We start from the raw sequence: 16726 nt of genomic DNA, 5'->3' as shown, positions 1-16726 counted from the left end.
AATACTTAAAATATTCAAAGACAGTGGTTTGGCGGGCTGGATAAAAAAAGCAAAATGTAAAATGCCCATGCTAAAGACATGAAATTGTTTAACTTCATACAAAAAGCAAAAAGGGCTTTTTATTGTGTTATACGATAGCATATTATTGCTGCAGAATTCAATAAACACTCCTTAGTAAACTGTCCGTGTGAAAAAAGCTTACTTTTTCTGGCGATTTTGTAGGATATGTCGTAAGTTGCCTTGAAAGCTGCATTTCTTGGTGGGCAAAGCTTTATAAAAATACCCTTGTTGGTTTTGCGGTTTGCCAGCAGAATATCTGACTACCTTCAAATATCTGACAAGTCTTTGAATCCTTCCTCATGTTTGGTGACATTGTGACGATTCAAATTTTAATCCTCATACAGCGCTCTACCTTAGCCTGTAAATAAATATGTAGCGGTCCATGTCTTGTTTAAGACGCATCAATTTCTCTTTTTTGGCGATAGCTGACATTTCCAGGGGTCGACTGGCCAGCATCAAACGTCTCAGTTCACACAACCACATCATAGATATACATGCATGCATCAAAAAAAAAAAAAAACACTTTTTTCCAAATTAAAGCAACACACTTGCACAACATTAACGGAATAAATTTTTGACATTTATGTCCACGGTCACGTCTCTATGTGATGCGTGAATGAATGAGATCATTGCCTCCTTTTCAATCGTATGTTGTTTACCGTTAGCCCGGTCACTCAAGCCCCTCGTCCTTAATGGTGTTCGGAAAATATAAGAAAAATGTTTTTTTCCCCACCTCCTCTGCATTTAACCGATTCCATCAGCCGGCCTCGCACCCGTGCCTCCTGTAGCGTGGGGTTTTTTTAATGCTTCGGTTTGAGCCACAAACTTGTTACCGCAGCGGCGGTGGCAAGTGGGCGGCTCGGTTTGCTTTTCCCCTTCTCCGATAATCTTAGATGTTTCACCCTTGTGTTTGTTGACTCTGATGTATACAGTCATGTTCTAATCTAATTCTGCAAGCGCGGAGCGAGCTGGATCTTCTCTCCTTCCTACGGTTAAGAACCCGTGACTTCTCTTGAGAGTGTGCAGTTAAAGATAAAGAATGCGTGTGTGTGGGTGTCAATTAAATCCAATTCATTAGGCCCTATCTGCTTTCTTATTAATGAGGAAGAAAACATGTCCCCCGTCATTGCTGATTAATAAGTGCCAGAAGTGTGAACGTGTGTCAAGATCATATAGCGACGCCGATGCGATATGCAATTACTCACCATTTTCCAGTTGTTATATTTTTTCTCTATTTTTATGGTGGGCGCCTGTCCTTTTTCCACAATTTATGGAGCTCTGTCCATGGGTTGGTGAAAGGAAAAAATGTTTAAAATACCGTGAAACAAAGCCGCCCCAAGTGACAGGCGGGAAATAGATTCTGTTAACCCAGCTGTCCACTGGTGTACATTTTAACACCCCTTTTTTAATGGTTTGTTTTCAAAGGTTGCTTTATTGACGTTTAATAACACCAATAAAAAAAATATGAAGAAGATAAACTGTATTCCTTAATATCCCTTCCTCCAAAATTACCAATAACCAAGTCAATAAAGATGACTAATATCTGCAAAAGTCTTATATTGTGTCACAGTGATTAATTAACACTGTCTAAAAGGAATTTCTATAGTCATTTGATTAGCAGTACAGTGTTATGAGCCCGGCTCATTTAAACCTCGTTACATTGGACTGATTCCATGTTTATGATATTAACGGACGCCGAATTTCTTTTTCTAATAAAACTATTTTCAGTTTGGGGGCCAAACTGTTTACCCAGGCATAGTTTTCATGCATTTAATTGCGTGCGTCCAACCTACAATCAGGGAACCCCGCTGACATCGTGCCCTTATATTACATGGACAGACTGAATCAGTCCATTCTCTGCTTTCTCCCAATCACACCTTTACTCTTTCCTAACAATAGTACTGTGATTAAGGAGGTAATATTATATCTCGCCCTCCACCATTTCACAGCTTTATCACTCTTATTTGGTGATCAGATATATTTCTTGGCAATATAATCCATTATTCCTTACTTTTTCTTCTCTCCAAAGCCTACGGCGTGTTGCGTCTATGCGTTTCGCATGTAACAAAGGCCAAGAGGTATAGTTAGAGGAGATAGATGATAGTAAATTGTTGTCATCCATTGAAGAAATGAAGCAATCTTGGGTCCTCTGATATTTTCTCGTTAAACCTTGATTACTTACGATGGACACTTCATGGTATGGCCCATACTTCACGCTAAATGATGGGAAACAATGTATTTGATTGAAAGTGGGGTGAAGTGTGGAGTTGTCTTCATCAGAAGCCGGGAAAACTCACTGACAACCGCCCGCTCGGCATACTGACAGTAACACTGCGCGCAGTACCTCGCGTCCCGGGAAATATGTTTTTTTTTTTCAAGCATTTTAAGAATTCCAGAGATGAAAAACTCAGTCTGTGTCATCCATTACCCCTACAGGCATTTGTTGCTATTTGGGAAGAATGAGAAAATACATTTTCCTCTTATCTTTAAAAATCCCATTTTATTAGATTTTTTTTGCCTGCAGAAATTAGTCCGTTTTTTAATTTTTGAACACCTGTCTGAGAAAAGTTACAGAAATTCCTTTTTAATATTTCATCTGTGTGAGACAGCTCTGAAAATACGCTGGTTACTCTGACCTTGGATGTCATCATCAATCATCAATCCTTTTTTTTTTTTTTTTTCCAGAAGCATCTCTCTTTTTATCAGATGTCATTTCTGTCAAACTCCACTACGCATATACGTACTTCCAAATAATTTAAAAATAGTTGACCCACTGGGATATAACCTGTCTGGCGAGGCCATCGCCTGTCACAAACAAGGTAGAACTACCTCATTATGAATTCACACAAAATGATCCCAGGTCTTTGCAATGAGTCCAACCAATGATCATTTATACACTCACCCTTTTATGTTTGTAGATGTATAGTATACCAAATGTATGAGGCATAATCACTGAAAATTGGCTTGTTAGCATGAAAACAACACGCGTGATTGTGTATTTGTTTCTTGAAGAGTATACCCAAACCCTGTCAACCTCTAATTTATATAATATCACCGCAATTACGTTTCAATAGGTGTTGAGAGGCTGCTTTCTGAATGATATGTGTCCATCTGATGTTGCCTTTGAGATGCAAATGAAAAACCCATCAAAGAGCCCATTTTCCCTCATAGGGTATCACCCTCTATTAACACTGACATGTATGCACGCTTGCATGTGAACACACACACGCACGCACACACACACACACACACACAGACACACACACATGCAGGGTCCGGGAGATTTTTGCCTTTTACATGCAGTAAAATCGGGATAAAAGAATAAAAAGCCATCACTCAACTGATAGTATGTTTGTTATAGATGTTTTACTTAAAGCCAATGAAATTACTTGTGGAGTTGAAGAGGTGTTTTCAGGGCAGAGAATAAGTGAGAAGCATCCCTCACTGACTCAAGGTCCTTGGATGTGTGTATCCAGCACCGAAGAGGCCCTTCAAGAATATCACTTTTTGGGAATGTGTGTCTTGTACAATCCTGTGCTGTACAGGGCTGTATATATTTCTCTTTTGTCCCCAGCATATGTATGGGACTGTCTCAGAAAATTATACTATTGTTATAAAGTTCTTTATCTTCTGTGATGCAATTTAAAAAAAACAAAAATTACTTTTTCGTGATATTCTAATATTTTGAGATAGGATTTTTGAGTTTTCTCAAGATGTAAGCCATAATCAGCAATATTGAAATAATAAAAGGCTTGTAATATTTCAGTTGATTTGTAATGAATCCAGAATATATGACTTTTTTTTTATTGCATTACAGAAGATAAAGAACTATATCACAATATTCTAATTTTCTGAGACAGTCCTGTATGTTTAAGCTTATATCTGTGATTTTTTTTTTTTTTGTTGGATACACTTTCCAATGTTTGAATATTAATAAAGTTGATTAATTTCAAAGAGGTATGGAAATTTGGTCGTTTGTCACCCCTAATTAATTTGTGCTAAATACATTTATTTATATTTTCAATTATTATGTAAGAGTTCTAACTGCCAGTAAAGGCAAACAGCAAGAACTCAGATTTGTGCACGTCGTTTTTGATCCGTCCATAAATCCATGAAAGGTCCTTACGGACGTGTGCTTTTATTGTAGGATGCAAGATCTGAGGGAGCTGGGGGAGCTCTCTCCTCATTGGGACAACCTGAGAAAGGAGGTGATAACACGATACGGCGGAATAATCAGCTCTTACCAGGAGACTTTGGCTGAGCTGGAAAAGATTACCGGTATGACAGCAATTTTATTTTCAGTCTCTATATCTCTTCTCTTGCTCTTGAATGTCTTCCTTTTTGCATTGAGTTGCAGATGCTCCATTTTTCTGCAAATATACATACAGAAGCAGTTTGCATACATTAAACTACAAAATAAATCTCTGTTAAGATCAAGCGGAATGAGTTTCCACAGCAACAAAGGCTTTTCATCAGGGCCAGTTGAAATGTGTGTTTCTGTGTTCTTTTTTGTGTTTTATTAAATCAAAATATTTGTGTCGCACTCCAAAAAAAATGATTTGAATAACTGCCAGGTGAAAAAATTAAGATTAAAAAAAACTAGCCCTGCATCCCGTTGACAAACATCAATATTCTGCATTTGGAGAATTATTTTTTTAAACATGAGCGAGCCCTGGCATGAACACGGAAAGCAATTACAGCATTTTGCGTTGGACTTGAACCCTCTGAGAAGAAAAGCTGAGCCTGCTTAAGAATGTCACCGATAATATTGCTTTAGCGATATTGCAGAACATGTGCTGCCTTTGCTTGGTTTCATTATCAAAAAGGAAGAAGACCACACGCACTGCATTGGAACAGCCAGTGTTTTTGTGCACATATTCTAGTTTTTAATTAGCACAACCTTAAAGAAACATCATATATGCTTATATAAAAATTCTTTTAGAAATCTTCCTGTCATGGCAACTGGACTTGAGTTTCTTCACTTTAACCCTCATATTATGTTAAGGGTCAAATTGACCCTTAACATAATATGAGGGTTAAGACGTTTCAGCCCTTATCCCAGGGGCCTCCTCAGTTCTAATGAGTATCTGAATATAACTGCTCGGGTTTTTGGCGGGTCTAGGTCCTAGAATATTAAAATATTGAAATTAGAATGTCGGGATAAAGTTCTTTATCTTCTGTAATGCAATTACAAAAACAAAAATGTCAAACATTCTGGATTCATTACAAATCAACTGAAATATTGCAAGCCTTTTATTATTTTAATATTGCTGATTATGGCTAAGATCTTGAGTAAACTCAAAAATCCTATCTCAAAATAATGGAAAAAGTATCATGAAAAAGTAATTTTTGTTTTTTTAATTGCATTACAGAAGATAAAGAACTTTATCACAATATTCTAATTTTCTGAGACAGTCCTGTACATATGCTGGGGACAAAAGAGAAAGATTTGGGGATTACCTGGATTGGAAAAAGTAAAGTTAGACAAAGGAGTGAAACCTGTTGGATCAAATGTGAATCACTGTTGGTGGTGAACCTTTCCTGGTTGTTCGTGAGGTGCAGATGGGCCCGGTCCGTCTTGGTATCGATCCCAATACGGCGTTTTACGTTTGAGGTTGTGCCTGAGCCCCTCCTCTGTTCAGAGATGTTTTTTCTGCTTTGACAAAGATGGCTTTTTTTGACTCCTCTCTCGAACCATCTGTCTTCTCTGGCCAGAATACGGACATTGTTGTCTTCAAAAGAATGGCCCTTGCCCTTCAGGTGTAGGAGGAACGCAGAGTCCGCAAGTGCAAAAATTCAGGTCCAGTTGCCACGACAAGCAGATTTCAACATGAATTCACCATAACCTGGATGTTTGAGAACCTCCAGACACATAAACCACGCGGAGGATCGTGGGTTATAATTACTCTCTATGTGTTTTGGTTGTGTTTTGCTCTTCACTGTGTAAGTATGTTGAGAATACCACAGAGGTGTGGGTTTGTGGTTAAAACTAACCGCCGTGCTATCTCGTGCACTGAAAACAAAACTATCATTCCGGCTGGCCACTCAATCGGTCTCCCGCGGCGTTTCCTCGGTCAAGGCGATCGACTCCCTCCAAGACGCCGGGGGGCTCATTAGGTGCTGTGTTTACAAATAGTCGCTAGCCGAATTGTGAAGAGATTTCGTCTATGCCAACCTTGTCCTCCTCCTCCCCGCCCCCCAAAATCATAATAGCTCATGGCATGAGTTTAAAAATACATATATAATATAATATTTAATAGGGCGGCACGGCGGTGCGGTGGTTAGCCGCACAGCACGAAAGATCGTGGTTCGATTCCCACAGGGGGTCTTTTATGTGTCGCGTGTGCACGTTCTCCCCGTGTGTGCGTGGGTTTCCTCCCGCAGTCGAAAAACATGCAGAAGTTTGATTGCTAAAAAAGTGGGAAAATAGCCCGTAAGAGTGAACGAGAGATCGAACGGTCGTTTGTCTCGATATGTGGTCCTGCGATCGACCGGCGGCCGATCCAGGGTGAACCCCCGCCACTCGCCCAAGATCCAGCATCCCCGTGACCCTGAGATATGGATGGATGACATTTAATAATGTATAATATTTGCAATTGGGACAAACTTTTTTTTTTTTTTTTAAGAAGCAATTTTTGTCAATTTTTAAAATGTATATTTTAAATACTGTTAAAACCATCCTGGTCGATCGAGTGTACAACAAATGTTTAAATACCTCCCGGCAATTGAGTTTAAGGCTTGATTTTCAGTTAAATCATGAAAGGACACAACAAAAACACGATGAATATAACTTCGGAAAAGGATGGTATTATTCAGGGGTTTCAGAAGGAGGCTATCAGCGTGGAAGGGCATTTATTAACATCAAAAAATATGTGAATAATCAATGAGGTTAGAGTGCTATGTGTAAAGGCGTGCAGCATTTCTCTGAGTTGTGTGAAGCTCAGTGAGTATTAAATAGATAATGAGTGTATATTTGTTCATCCGTCAGACCAAACAACTGAGCTTCGGGTGTAAAAAGAAGTAAAACAGAAGCAATGCATTACACAAGAGAAGCGGGGTTCGGATGTGCGACTGCACCGTCATGATTTTGATATTTTTTTTATTTCATATGTGTGTCGCTCAGGTGGTGCACCGTGCACATGTGGCTATCTTAATGTTCGGAACTGTCTTTTCAAAAAAAAAAAAAGCAATTAAAATAAGCCCGTGCCTTTCACCGCGCCAAGATTAGGAGTGTGTGAACATCCCGGCTAACCTCATTGTGTTTTATGACCAACACACCCACGGGTGAACAGATGGGAATTACATTTGCTATTCAAACAAGTGTGCGGGAAAATGATAACTGCATGTGTCTGAAGCTGCGGCACCGGTGCTTTGCTGTGCTGGGCTGCAAACAGACTCAAGATGTTAGATATTACAGCAGGAGTAACAGTAATTAATAATAGCTCCGACTGACCAATAATACCAAACTGGGTTCTTTCTGCCTTGATAATCTTCCTCTGAGTATAATTATGTCACTCTGGGCATATGACCATTATGGCGAGCAATTACTTTTATTCCAGTTTACTCTCATCCCCATAATGAGATATTAGCACGCCGCTTTTTGCTCCTCGGCTGATAAGCGACGATGTGGCCGGGCTGTTTGCTCGGGCTCGGCGGGAAGCGGTCGGGAAGGAGGGAAATGAATAATACGGTGTTGGTCATTATACTTCCTGACAAGTCCCTTGTGCGGCGCAGATGCTGCGATACACGGAGGAATCGACGCCTGACTCGCCATCCTAATCTAGTTCTGCATTAAGTTAATATGATGACAGATGATGCTAAACAATTTGTGTGGGCAAGCTGCTGCAGATTAATTATTGATACCCGTAATTAAAGAAAAATGGAGGGCGAAGACAAAAAAAAGGAGTCAGAGAGAGGACAAGGCGTGAAGTAGTGCATGAGCAAAGAAAGAGGAGAAAATGAGAAGATAATGACTAAAATTAAAGAAATGGTGACAATTAAGAGTCCCATTAATGAAAAGAAGATCAGTTTTAAATAACTTCGGGCACCTCAGCCCGTGTAGTTTGTCTTTATACAAATTAATCCTTGGTAGCAACACGTCAACGCCTTACTTTTCAGCGGTAATTTCGGCCAAGCGTCCATAAGACGGCGGAGGGATGAAAGATACGAGCATGTGAAATACACGGCCCGCAGAATGGAATTAATATTTTATACATATTTAATAATCTTCTCAGAATGAGTTTCTCTCATTTAAACATGGCTCATGGATCCCTAAATTGGATTATTTGTGCATTTATATCAATTAGAGGTTGAATGCAACGCATGGATAATTTTACGGTCAACTGCAATTCAGGAGAATGTTCACGCTCAAAGGAAGAATCGCAGATCCGTGTCCGTTTCATGGGTCACATCTTTGTCTCGTATTTTTTTTTTTTTTTTTAATTTAGTTTTTAATCTATTTTGACTAACCAAGGGGGAGCTTTTGAAAGACGTCACAGCATTGAACCCCTAATCGGTGGAATTCCGTTTTGTCAATTTTGACTCAGGAACTTCAGATGCTGTAATATCCGCGTCCCTTTCAGAGATAAATCACCCCCTCCCCCATTGTTTACCAGCGGCACTGCCTTAATCCCATTAGCCCAGTGTTTGTCGGACAATACCGCTGGCACTTCTTCGCACAAATCCGTCAATCACTCTTAACTCCATTTATAGGATAAAAGCTTAAATCCCAGCGCTATGTAATATAGATTAAGGTACCGCAATGTATCTTTAAGACTGTATCACAGCTAGTTATTGTAAAGATAGCAAGACAAATGGCCCGCTTCTGGAATATCTGTGTTACTTGGCTTGTGTCGCCCGTGTGTTGACTCCGGGTTTCCAGCTCTGCGATGCACGGATATTTGCTATTTTCTTGTCCCCGTGGCGATTATTAAAATAAATTTCTTACATAGGCGAGCGTCTTAAAACAACGATCAGTTACAAACACGATTTGTAGGTCATTTAAGCGCACCCCTAAATCAATAGAGGGCAGTTTTTTGCCAGAAAGCTGGAACACTGCTGCTTGGCCTGCTTTTCCTCCTGTGAGCCCGGTGGGAGAAGGAATGTGGACTCTCTATTTTAGTCTTTTTTTCCTTTTCTTTTGAATTGTTTCTTCTGTTTTCAACCAATATTTCCTTTCCTCAGTGTTTCTGCCTTACTGCAGGAAGGTCCCCCAGCAGCGGGCCATCACTCGTGGAGCCCGCATGCTCTCCCCGTGTCTGTGTGGGTCTTCTACCGCAAAAAACAAAAATGCAGGAGGTTCATCGGAGCCCCTAAAATCCCCAGACTGGGACGGTGAATAGATGTACTGTACGCAACTGGTCCAGGCAGATCCCCACCTCCAGCACAACGACAGCAACCCTGAGTGCAGGATAAGCGGAATAGAGAGTGAAAAAATGAAATTGTCAACTAAATTCACAAGCGGTTCTAAACGCGCATTTTCTCTCCCTGCTCCTATTCACATAGTCCTCAATCCTCGGGCCGTATGTCTGCTCAGATCCAACAATGGACTGATTAAAAACAAAAAGGCAGACTCTTCTCTCAGCACCATGGGGCCACGGGATAAAACCCTTAAGATGTTTAAGCAGACTTAAACTGATCAGACAGAACGCTTTTAAGAGACCCTCTTTTATGGCCTGCTGGAGTTGGCGTTCCCGTTTTGTTTTTGTTTTTTTTCGGGGGTGTGCGTTCGCTTGTTTTCTTCTCAGCTTGTCCTCTCCAGACAAGCGCTCATAAACGGTATATTGCAGCGTCGCCCTCCTGAAGGCACGCAGAGACAAGAGCAGAAAAGTGTCAAAGTGCAAAGAGATGACAGATTAAAAGCAGAGTTAGAGACCAGATGTTGGTGTTGCGCTGGCGTTCAGCCCTTCTGTCTCACCGGCTGACCACCTGGGCAAACAGATGGGACCTTGATGGGCCTAATTCATCCAACCAACAACGGTCACTAGCTCTATTAGCTGTTTTTATCTTTTAGATCTCTCCAGCCAATACTAGGTTCCCACTGACCAGCGGCGGTGGCTCGAACTTGAGGAAGCAAGAAATGTGAGGGGAAGTATTTTGCACGAGCAGCTCAGGGGGTCGGCGACATATTCAAATGACACATCTAATAGAGTCTCAAGGAGTGGCGGCGTTTCTCCGCACCGATGGAGTTGCAGCTTTTGAAATGAAAAAGTAGCGTCGCTCTCGTCTGACGCAACAATTGTTATAAAACGGCAACAATTATTAAAAAGAACCGATGCGGCTCTCGTTCTATTTTTGAATTCAATCCCACATTTATATCATCCGTCTCCTCGAAGACGCCTTGAGCCCGAATGTCTCTTTAGCGCGGAGACGTTCCACTGACCTCACTTTGCTTCACAGCTTCAGTGTGATATTCAAATTGGGAAAAAAAAAAAAAAGATAATTTAATCAAAAGTTTCAATGACAAAGTAGATTAAAAGATTTGCGTTCCCGCGTTCGGTCCTCTGTACCTGTGAATGTGTTTACTGGAGGAAAATATACCCACCGGCAAACATCGCCGCACTTCAAAATTGCTTCTGTGGCTCGATTGTTCTTGAAAGCCTCAGCCTCATCTAAGCTCTATTCACATCGTCGAGATTCGAGCGGCCGATGTCACGAGTGCGAGATTGTGATTTTTATATTTTTTTTCGGCTCAAATCTGAGTCACAAACAAAGACTATTGTTAAGATAAATTTTTAATTGGACTCTCGCTGCAAAGGGCATGAAATCCAGTGCTTAAAGGATTATGCACACACACACACACACACACACACACACACACACACACACACACACACAAACACACACATCACGGGCTGTTCCAGGCAGTCTATTGAAAGATTTTATTTGAGAGATGCATCTCTCTGATCTACTGGTGATTCTTTCTTGAACTGACATGAGTAATAGAATTCAGATATTTAACCTGTTTGACCACAGTCCTCTCTTTCCCTGCAATTACAGATGATAGATTGTGTTTAAATTTGTTTTTTTTTTTTTTTTTGCTTTCCCCAGAACGCCACACTTCTTTCAATGCTTTATTTTTTTCCGCTTTAAAATTCACTATGTACCACTGACTGCTTTATTTGCCTCTTCGCTGCTGCTATAAGTAGAGCACCGAGCCAATTTAGTCATGATACCCCACTTAAAATGTATAATTGAATCTGAACCGAAGATATTTCTTTAGCCACTTGCTGAAATGAGTTTTAAATTCGGCCTAATATTTCCTTTTATCCCCATGTTTTCATTAAATGGATATCGAGTCTTTTAATTGCCCCAAGGGAAGTATTTTCTGTGGAAAAAACCAAAGAGAACACATATATATTAATCCAATTCATCATTTTAATGTTTTCTAACCCTTCACTCTTTTTCTGTCCGCGGCCTCCTTTACAAAACCAAAAGCATACAAACAAGATAATTGGCAGCAAAGCCACAGTCAGGAGTCAAAATGCAGTATGAGCATAGGTTAAGTGGATTCCACTTCCAGAAACCTGGGAATCCCTCAACTTTCCACTATTTCAAATGATGCTAATGATCATATCATTTTAACTGTACCTCTTTTTTTTTCCCTCTCAGGCCGTTCATTCAAGCCAAGTTGCTGTAAAGCCCAGAAATCTCTGGAGTTCATCCCAATAAACCTGCACACCCAGAGGATGAGAGTAACGTGCCCTAGAAAAACAGGTAAGACACGACAGTTTTACAACGGTCTTGAATGATGGTAAGTGGTCCCCACTTTGATCGCCTTGCAGTTCTAAAGCGTTTTACGCTGGATCACAATCGCCCGTTCGTAGACACGCTCAGGGCAGCAGAGCCGCCACGCAAGGCGCTAGCGGGCGGTTCGGCGTCTCGCCCGAGGGTGCTCGGAGCCGGGAGCCGGGAATCAAACCGCCAACCTTCTCATCAGAGGGACGCCCGGTGTTAAAACCTAACAACAGCCGCAGCTGTTTTACAATGGATGTATGGATGAATGTTCACATTTCATATTGGCTTTATCTAAATTTCAAACGTGGAGCGCAAAGGTTAGCGCTTCCGCCTCAAAAGTCCACGGTTCGATTGCAACAAGAGGGACCGTTCCGTGTGGAGTTTGCGTGTTCTCCCCCCGTGTCTGTGTCGGTTTCCTCACGCAAGCATGCAGTAGATTCCTTGGACAACCAAAATTGTGAATGAGAGAGTGAGTGGTTGTACGTCTCCATATGACGTGTGAAGGAATGAATTTTGTATGTTTCTATATGATGTGTGAATGGTTCAATCAGCAAGCTGTAAAATGATCAACCCGCAACAAAAATGCAAAACATTCTTTATACGTGCGATGTATGTTGATGTACCTTGCATAACGGCATGAGCCAATATTGCACAACACAAAATAACGATGTACATTTTTTGTCATTACCCAAGTTCCCTTAGATGACTTGCACTGAATTGAATCATAGTCCGGACAGTCGCTGCTTACGGCCGGCCTTAGTATATTAAAGATGACGACACTCACCTTCCGCTTTCAAAGTTTGTTGTGTGAAAAGTGACTGCTGTCCGGACAACTGGGATTTTAGTTCCTTCACCTTTTTCTTTCTCAGCTCGTATTTTCCACGAATGGTCCGAAAGTGACGGCCCACATTACCCTTCTTTGGTGTAGCGATGTTAGACCGGCAGATGAGGCGAACGCACTTTGAAAATGTCATCGTGAAAAAAACTCCATATGAAAGTGATACGTTTTTGTCTTGTCACTTGGTCCAGTTCCCCCCCTCTCATTTTAGACCCTTTCTTAAGTTTAGGAGAAAAAACCGAGGGCTAAAAGTTGGAGGTAACTTACTGACTAGCTTGTTAATTTTGCTGCACTTTGCATTGTTGTTTGTGTATGTGCAGTGACCTCAGTGTCAGAAAAAATCAGATGTCATCCGACTGGCTGCCCTGTATATCAGTTAAGTCACGGGATGGATGATAGACTGACGTCTATTTTTTTAATGTCATGTGATCTACCAGTATTATCGACTGGTAGATCGTGATCGACGTATCGAGCACCCCTGGTTTACATGTATATGGCATGTGAACTGGGAGCGACTGTTGGTTAGTCTCAAAATAACATGTGAATGAGAGCGTGAATGGTTGTTCGTCGTTAAGACGTGAAAGACCGAACGATTGCTCGGCTACAAGACGGGAATGAGTGAGTGAATGGTTGCGTGTGTCCATATGATGTGTTAATGACAGAATCAAGGGTCGTACCGAAATTACCGGACGATTGAGCGCACCTTTAGCCCGGCGGCTAAAAAAAAGCAAATAAATATATGTGTACATATATAGGCCACGCTTGTAACATGAGATACCTACACATACCGATAACATCCGCAAATACGTACTTGAAATGTTTTTTTTCCCAAACAGTGCCCATAACCCGGCTGTGTAAAAAGATTAATAATGAATAACAAAATAGAAAAAAAAAAAATAATAATAATAAAAGGAACAGTCCATCTATTTTCTATCCCCAGCTGATCACTACCTTTGTCTTCCTCCTGCGCACTAAAACCATTACATTCATTTCCTTCAGTGTCAGAATTGAACAGCCTCAGAATTTGACGGTAATTTCATTGGTCCGATATGAGAAGGCTAAATGTTTTGGCGGCATGAAGGTCATCATAAATTAGTCGTATCGTTGTTTAAGCCGCAGAGTTCAAAGTATGTGAAAAAAGTAACGGCTTATAGTCCAGAAATTACGGTATGTCTCTAGTTGTGGCTTTGGGATCAAATGGCAACTGGTGCAAGGTGAAGCTCACCCATTGGCCAAAGATTGCTGGGATAGGCACCCACAATCCTGGGTGAATCAAAGAATGAATGAATGAATGAATAAATGAATTAAATCAGCTTCATCTGACACGTAGAACTGTAAGCTGCTGTTTTCCGTCGTATATTCTTCGCCCTTCCATCTGTCCGAGATCCTCAGAGGTTTGAAGTCATCGCCCAGCTTGAGAGGTGAGAATGAGCTCGGCTGGAGAGAGATAAGACCCTAATTAAGCCCTCTGCGTTTTTATCGGTGGGAAAGGAAAACACTGTCACCTCCACCGCTGCTCTTTAGCTGCCAGAACCCGTTCCTGCCCTGACACCGTTTCTATGTATCAAGGCAAATAACAGCTGTGCCACTGTCAGCGAGCCGGCTCCTTTTTAACTATTCGATGCGTGATTGATGGAAAGTTGAGGACAGACTAACTATGGGCTCTCCAGTGAAGACGTCGGGGATGACAGATAACGTGATTAAAATTAAGACATCATATAGCAAAGCCACTGTCTTGTTCTGTCAAAGGAGAACAACGGGGGAAATCAAGATAGAAAGAGCCTTAAAGGGACTTTTCTACTGATTGATAGACACTCAGTTAATTACCCTCAGTGGGCACAGTTCACACCTTGACTCCATTCCAGGCTCTGCTGCTTTAATTGATGTATCCGTGTGTGTGTGTGTGTGTGTGTGTGTGTCTGTGTGTGTTGTGCATGTGTGAGTGTCCAAAGAGATATATATCGCATCCATCAGCAGCAGAAACACGGCATCAAAAACCAATCATATTCGAAATCATATCAAATAGCAGAGGTAATTATCTACATCTCACTTATCGTGGCAATGTTTTGTTTTTTTTTTTTTTCCTAAGGAGAATGTTTTTATCAAGGTCTAATTTTCCCCTCTCTCTTAATTAGCACGTCGCTCGTCAGTTCGGGATCTGATGACAGTCAGAGCTCTAACGTGACATCATTGCGACCTTACATCGTATGGACAATTACATGAAATTGTGTTTTGGATAATTCTTGCATACATTTAAATTCAGCGGCGTATATCAAAAACAATTTTTTTTTTGTTTATTCATGGACGTCTATTTGCATCAACTCGAAAACAAAATTACCCAGTACATTAGCTCAGAATGCAAACACTGTGAAAACATAATTTCAACCACTGCGTGTGGATTTAACTTTAATTGTTTAACATGTTTAACCACCAATCGTTTCACTTGTTGTATAATTAATTACACTGTAGGAGGAAAAAATAAAAACAGTAGAATTTTTAATGTGGTCTTATTTTTAGATTTATCTATGCCAGTTATGTCCAACGTCTGGCCCGTGGTCCAAATGCAGCCAGTGTTTAAATTTACAGCGGCCCGCAGCCGTCATAAAATCAATAATATGTGTCCGTCAGCACGGTTGACCACAGTTTAAAACACGGTGTACAAAAAGTTATTTTATTTTTCCCCAGAGGATGGCAGCAGACCTGTGGCCACACTCGCCATGGGAAACTTTGTTACAAAGGTCAAAGGGCATTGTGTGATCCTTTACAAATATGAAGTGAGATATGTTTCATCTTTCTGAAAGTATTTTTTCCAGATCGAATTTGTCCTCATTTTTTGTGGTATTCAAATACGAAAGATAGGGATTTTGGTAAAAATGTTTTGTGTTCTGTGTTAAGACATGACATGTCTGCCATTTGCAATAATAAAAAATCACGAACTAGTTCATTTGCATTTAATCTTAATGGTTCAAAGACTGACACATTTTCATCTCACCAAATTTGGCCCTCTTTGCAGAAAATTTGGACACTCCTGATCTTTGCTAAAAGCCTTAATATCCATGATAGGTTATTATTGGCTTCATATTGGATAGAGGCTTTTGTTGCATGTAAGGTAACATAGTGTATGTGTAAGAAAGAAATAACAGTTAAATAAATTTGAATTACACCTTGCCAGCCCCCCTCCCCCTCACCAAATGTTGTACCGCTTATGATATATTTATTATATAAATGCAGAGCGCAGCTCACTGCCTCTTCCAGTGGTACAATTTGCATAATTCTGTAAAGTATTTATTACACCAGTATTATATATATATATTCACCCATTTATTTATTGATGTTTATAATTTGACGCGGCTTCTCCTTGTGTCCCCCGATTGTCCCTCGAGGACAATGAAGTTTTTTCTGATTCTGAATACAAGTCTGCTGTCTGAAAATATATTAATGGTCGCCTTAGAGTTCTTTAACAGCAGCCGCTAAAGATCATCACAATTTATCTATTTATTGATGTTCTTAATTTGTTCATATTTTGATGCGTCTACTGTGTCCGCCGATTGTCCCTTGGGGACAAATTAAGTTTTTTCTGATTCTGAATACAAGTCTGCTGTCTGATTACATATTAATGGTCGCCTTAGAGTTCTTTAACAGCAGCCGCTAAAGATCATCACAATCAAATGAGACAGTGATTGATGACTGGCGAGATCCCGCTCCCCCTCTCCAGGTGCCTCGGCCACCAATCGGAGTTTAGTGCGAGCACCCCCCCCATCCCTGAACAGCTCCCCACCCTCGGCCTCTGCCAGGTGCGCTCTGACCAGGATTCTACATTTGCACCACCTGTTCACTGCGGTAATTAGCTCAAATGCTATTTGGTTAATATCGTTATATTGTAAAGCGAGCCCAATTGAGACGGTGCTCGAGAGTTTTCACACAGCCGGCTCCGCTGGAGGAATATCAAGTCTCAGCAGCGTTACTGTGTTTGGAGAGAAATACGGTTATGAAGCAGCTCGACAAAATAAAATAAGATACCTGAATAAATAAATAAATGAATACATATACAGTGATGCAGACCATTCCTGTGTGGAGTCTCCCTGTGCGCTC

General features: G+C 40.8%; 1 protein-coding gene across 5 annotated transcripts in view; it reads left to right on the top strand.

Moving 5' to 3' along the window:
* The window catches only part of inpp4b (inositol polyphosphate-4-phosphatase type II B), a 164383-nt gene that overhangs the window by 107788 nt on the left and 39869 nt on the right, over positions 1-16726 (top strand). For all 5 annotated transcript variants that reach the window (XM_086157338.1, XM_086157337.1, XM_086157339.1 and 2 more), the window contains 2 exons: positions 4208-4338; positions 11671-11775. In XM_086157338.1, coding sequence (XP_086013464.1) covers positions 4208-4338; positions 11671-11775 — 236 coding nt within the window. The remainder of the gene's footprint in view (positions 1-4207; positions 4339-11670; positions 11776-16726) is intronic.

The sequence above is a fragment of the Fistularia commersonii genome, chromosome 12, assembly GCF_037954325.1.
Source record: "Fistularia commersonii isolate RoL2024-O1a breed Wild chromosome 12, RoL_Fcom_v1.0, whole genome shotgun sequence".
NCBI lineage: Eukaryota > Metazoa > Chordata > Actinopteri > Syngnathiformes > Fistulariidae > Fistularia > Fistularia commersonii.
The sequence above is the reverse complement of the archived record's forward strand: the minus strand, read 5'-3'. Positions and strand labels throughout refer to the sequence as shown.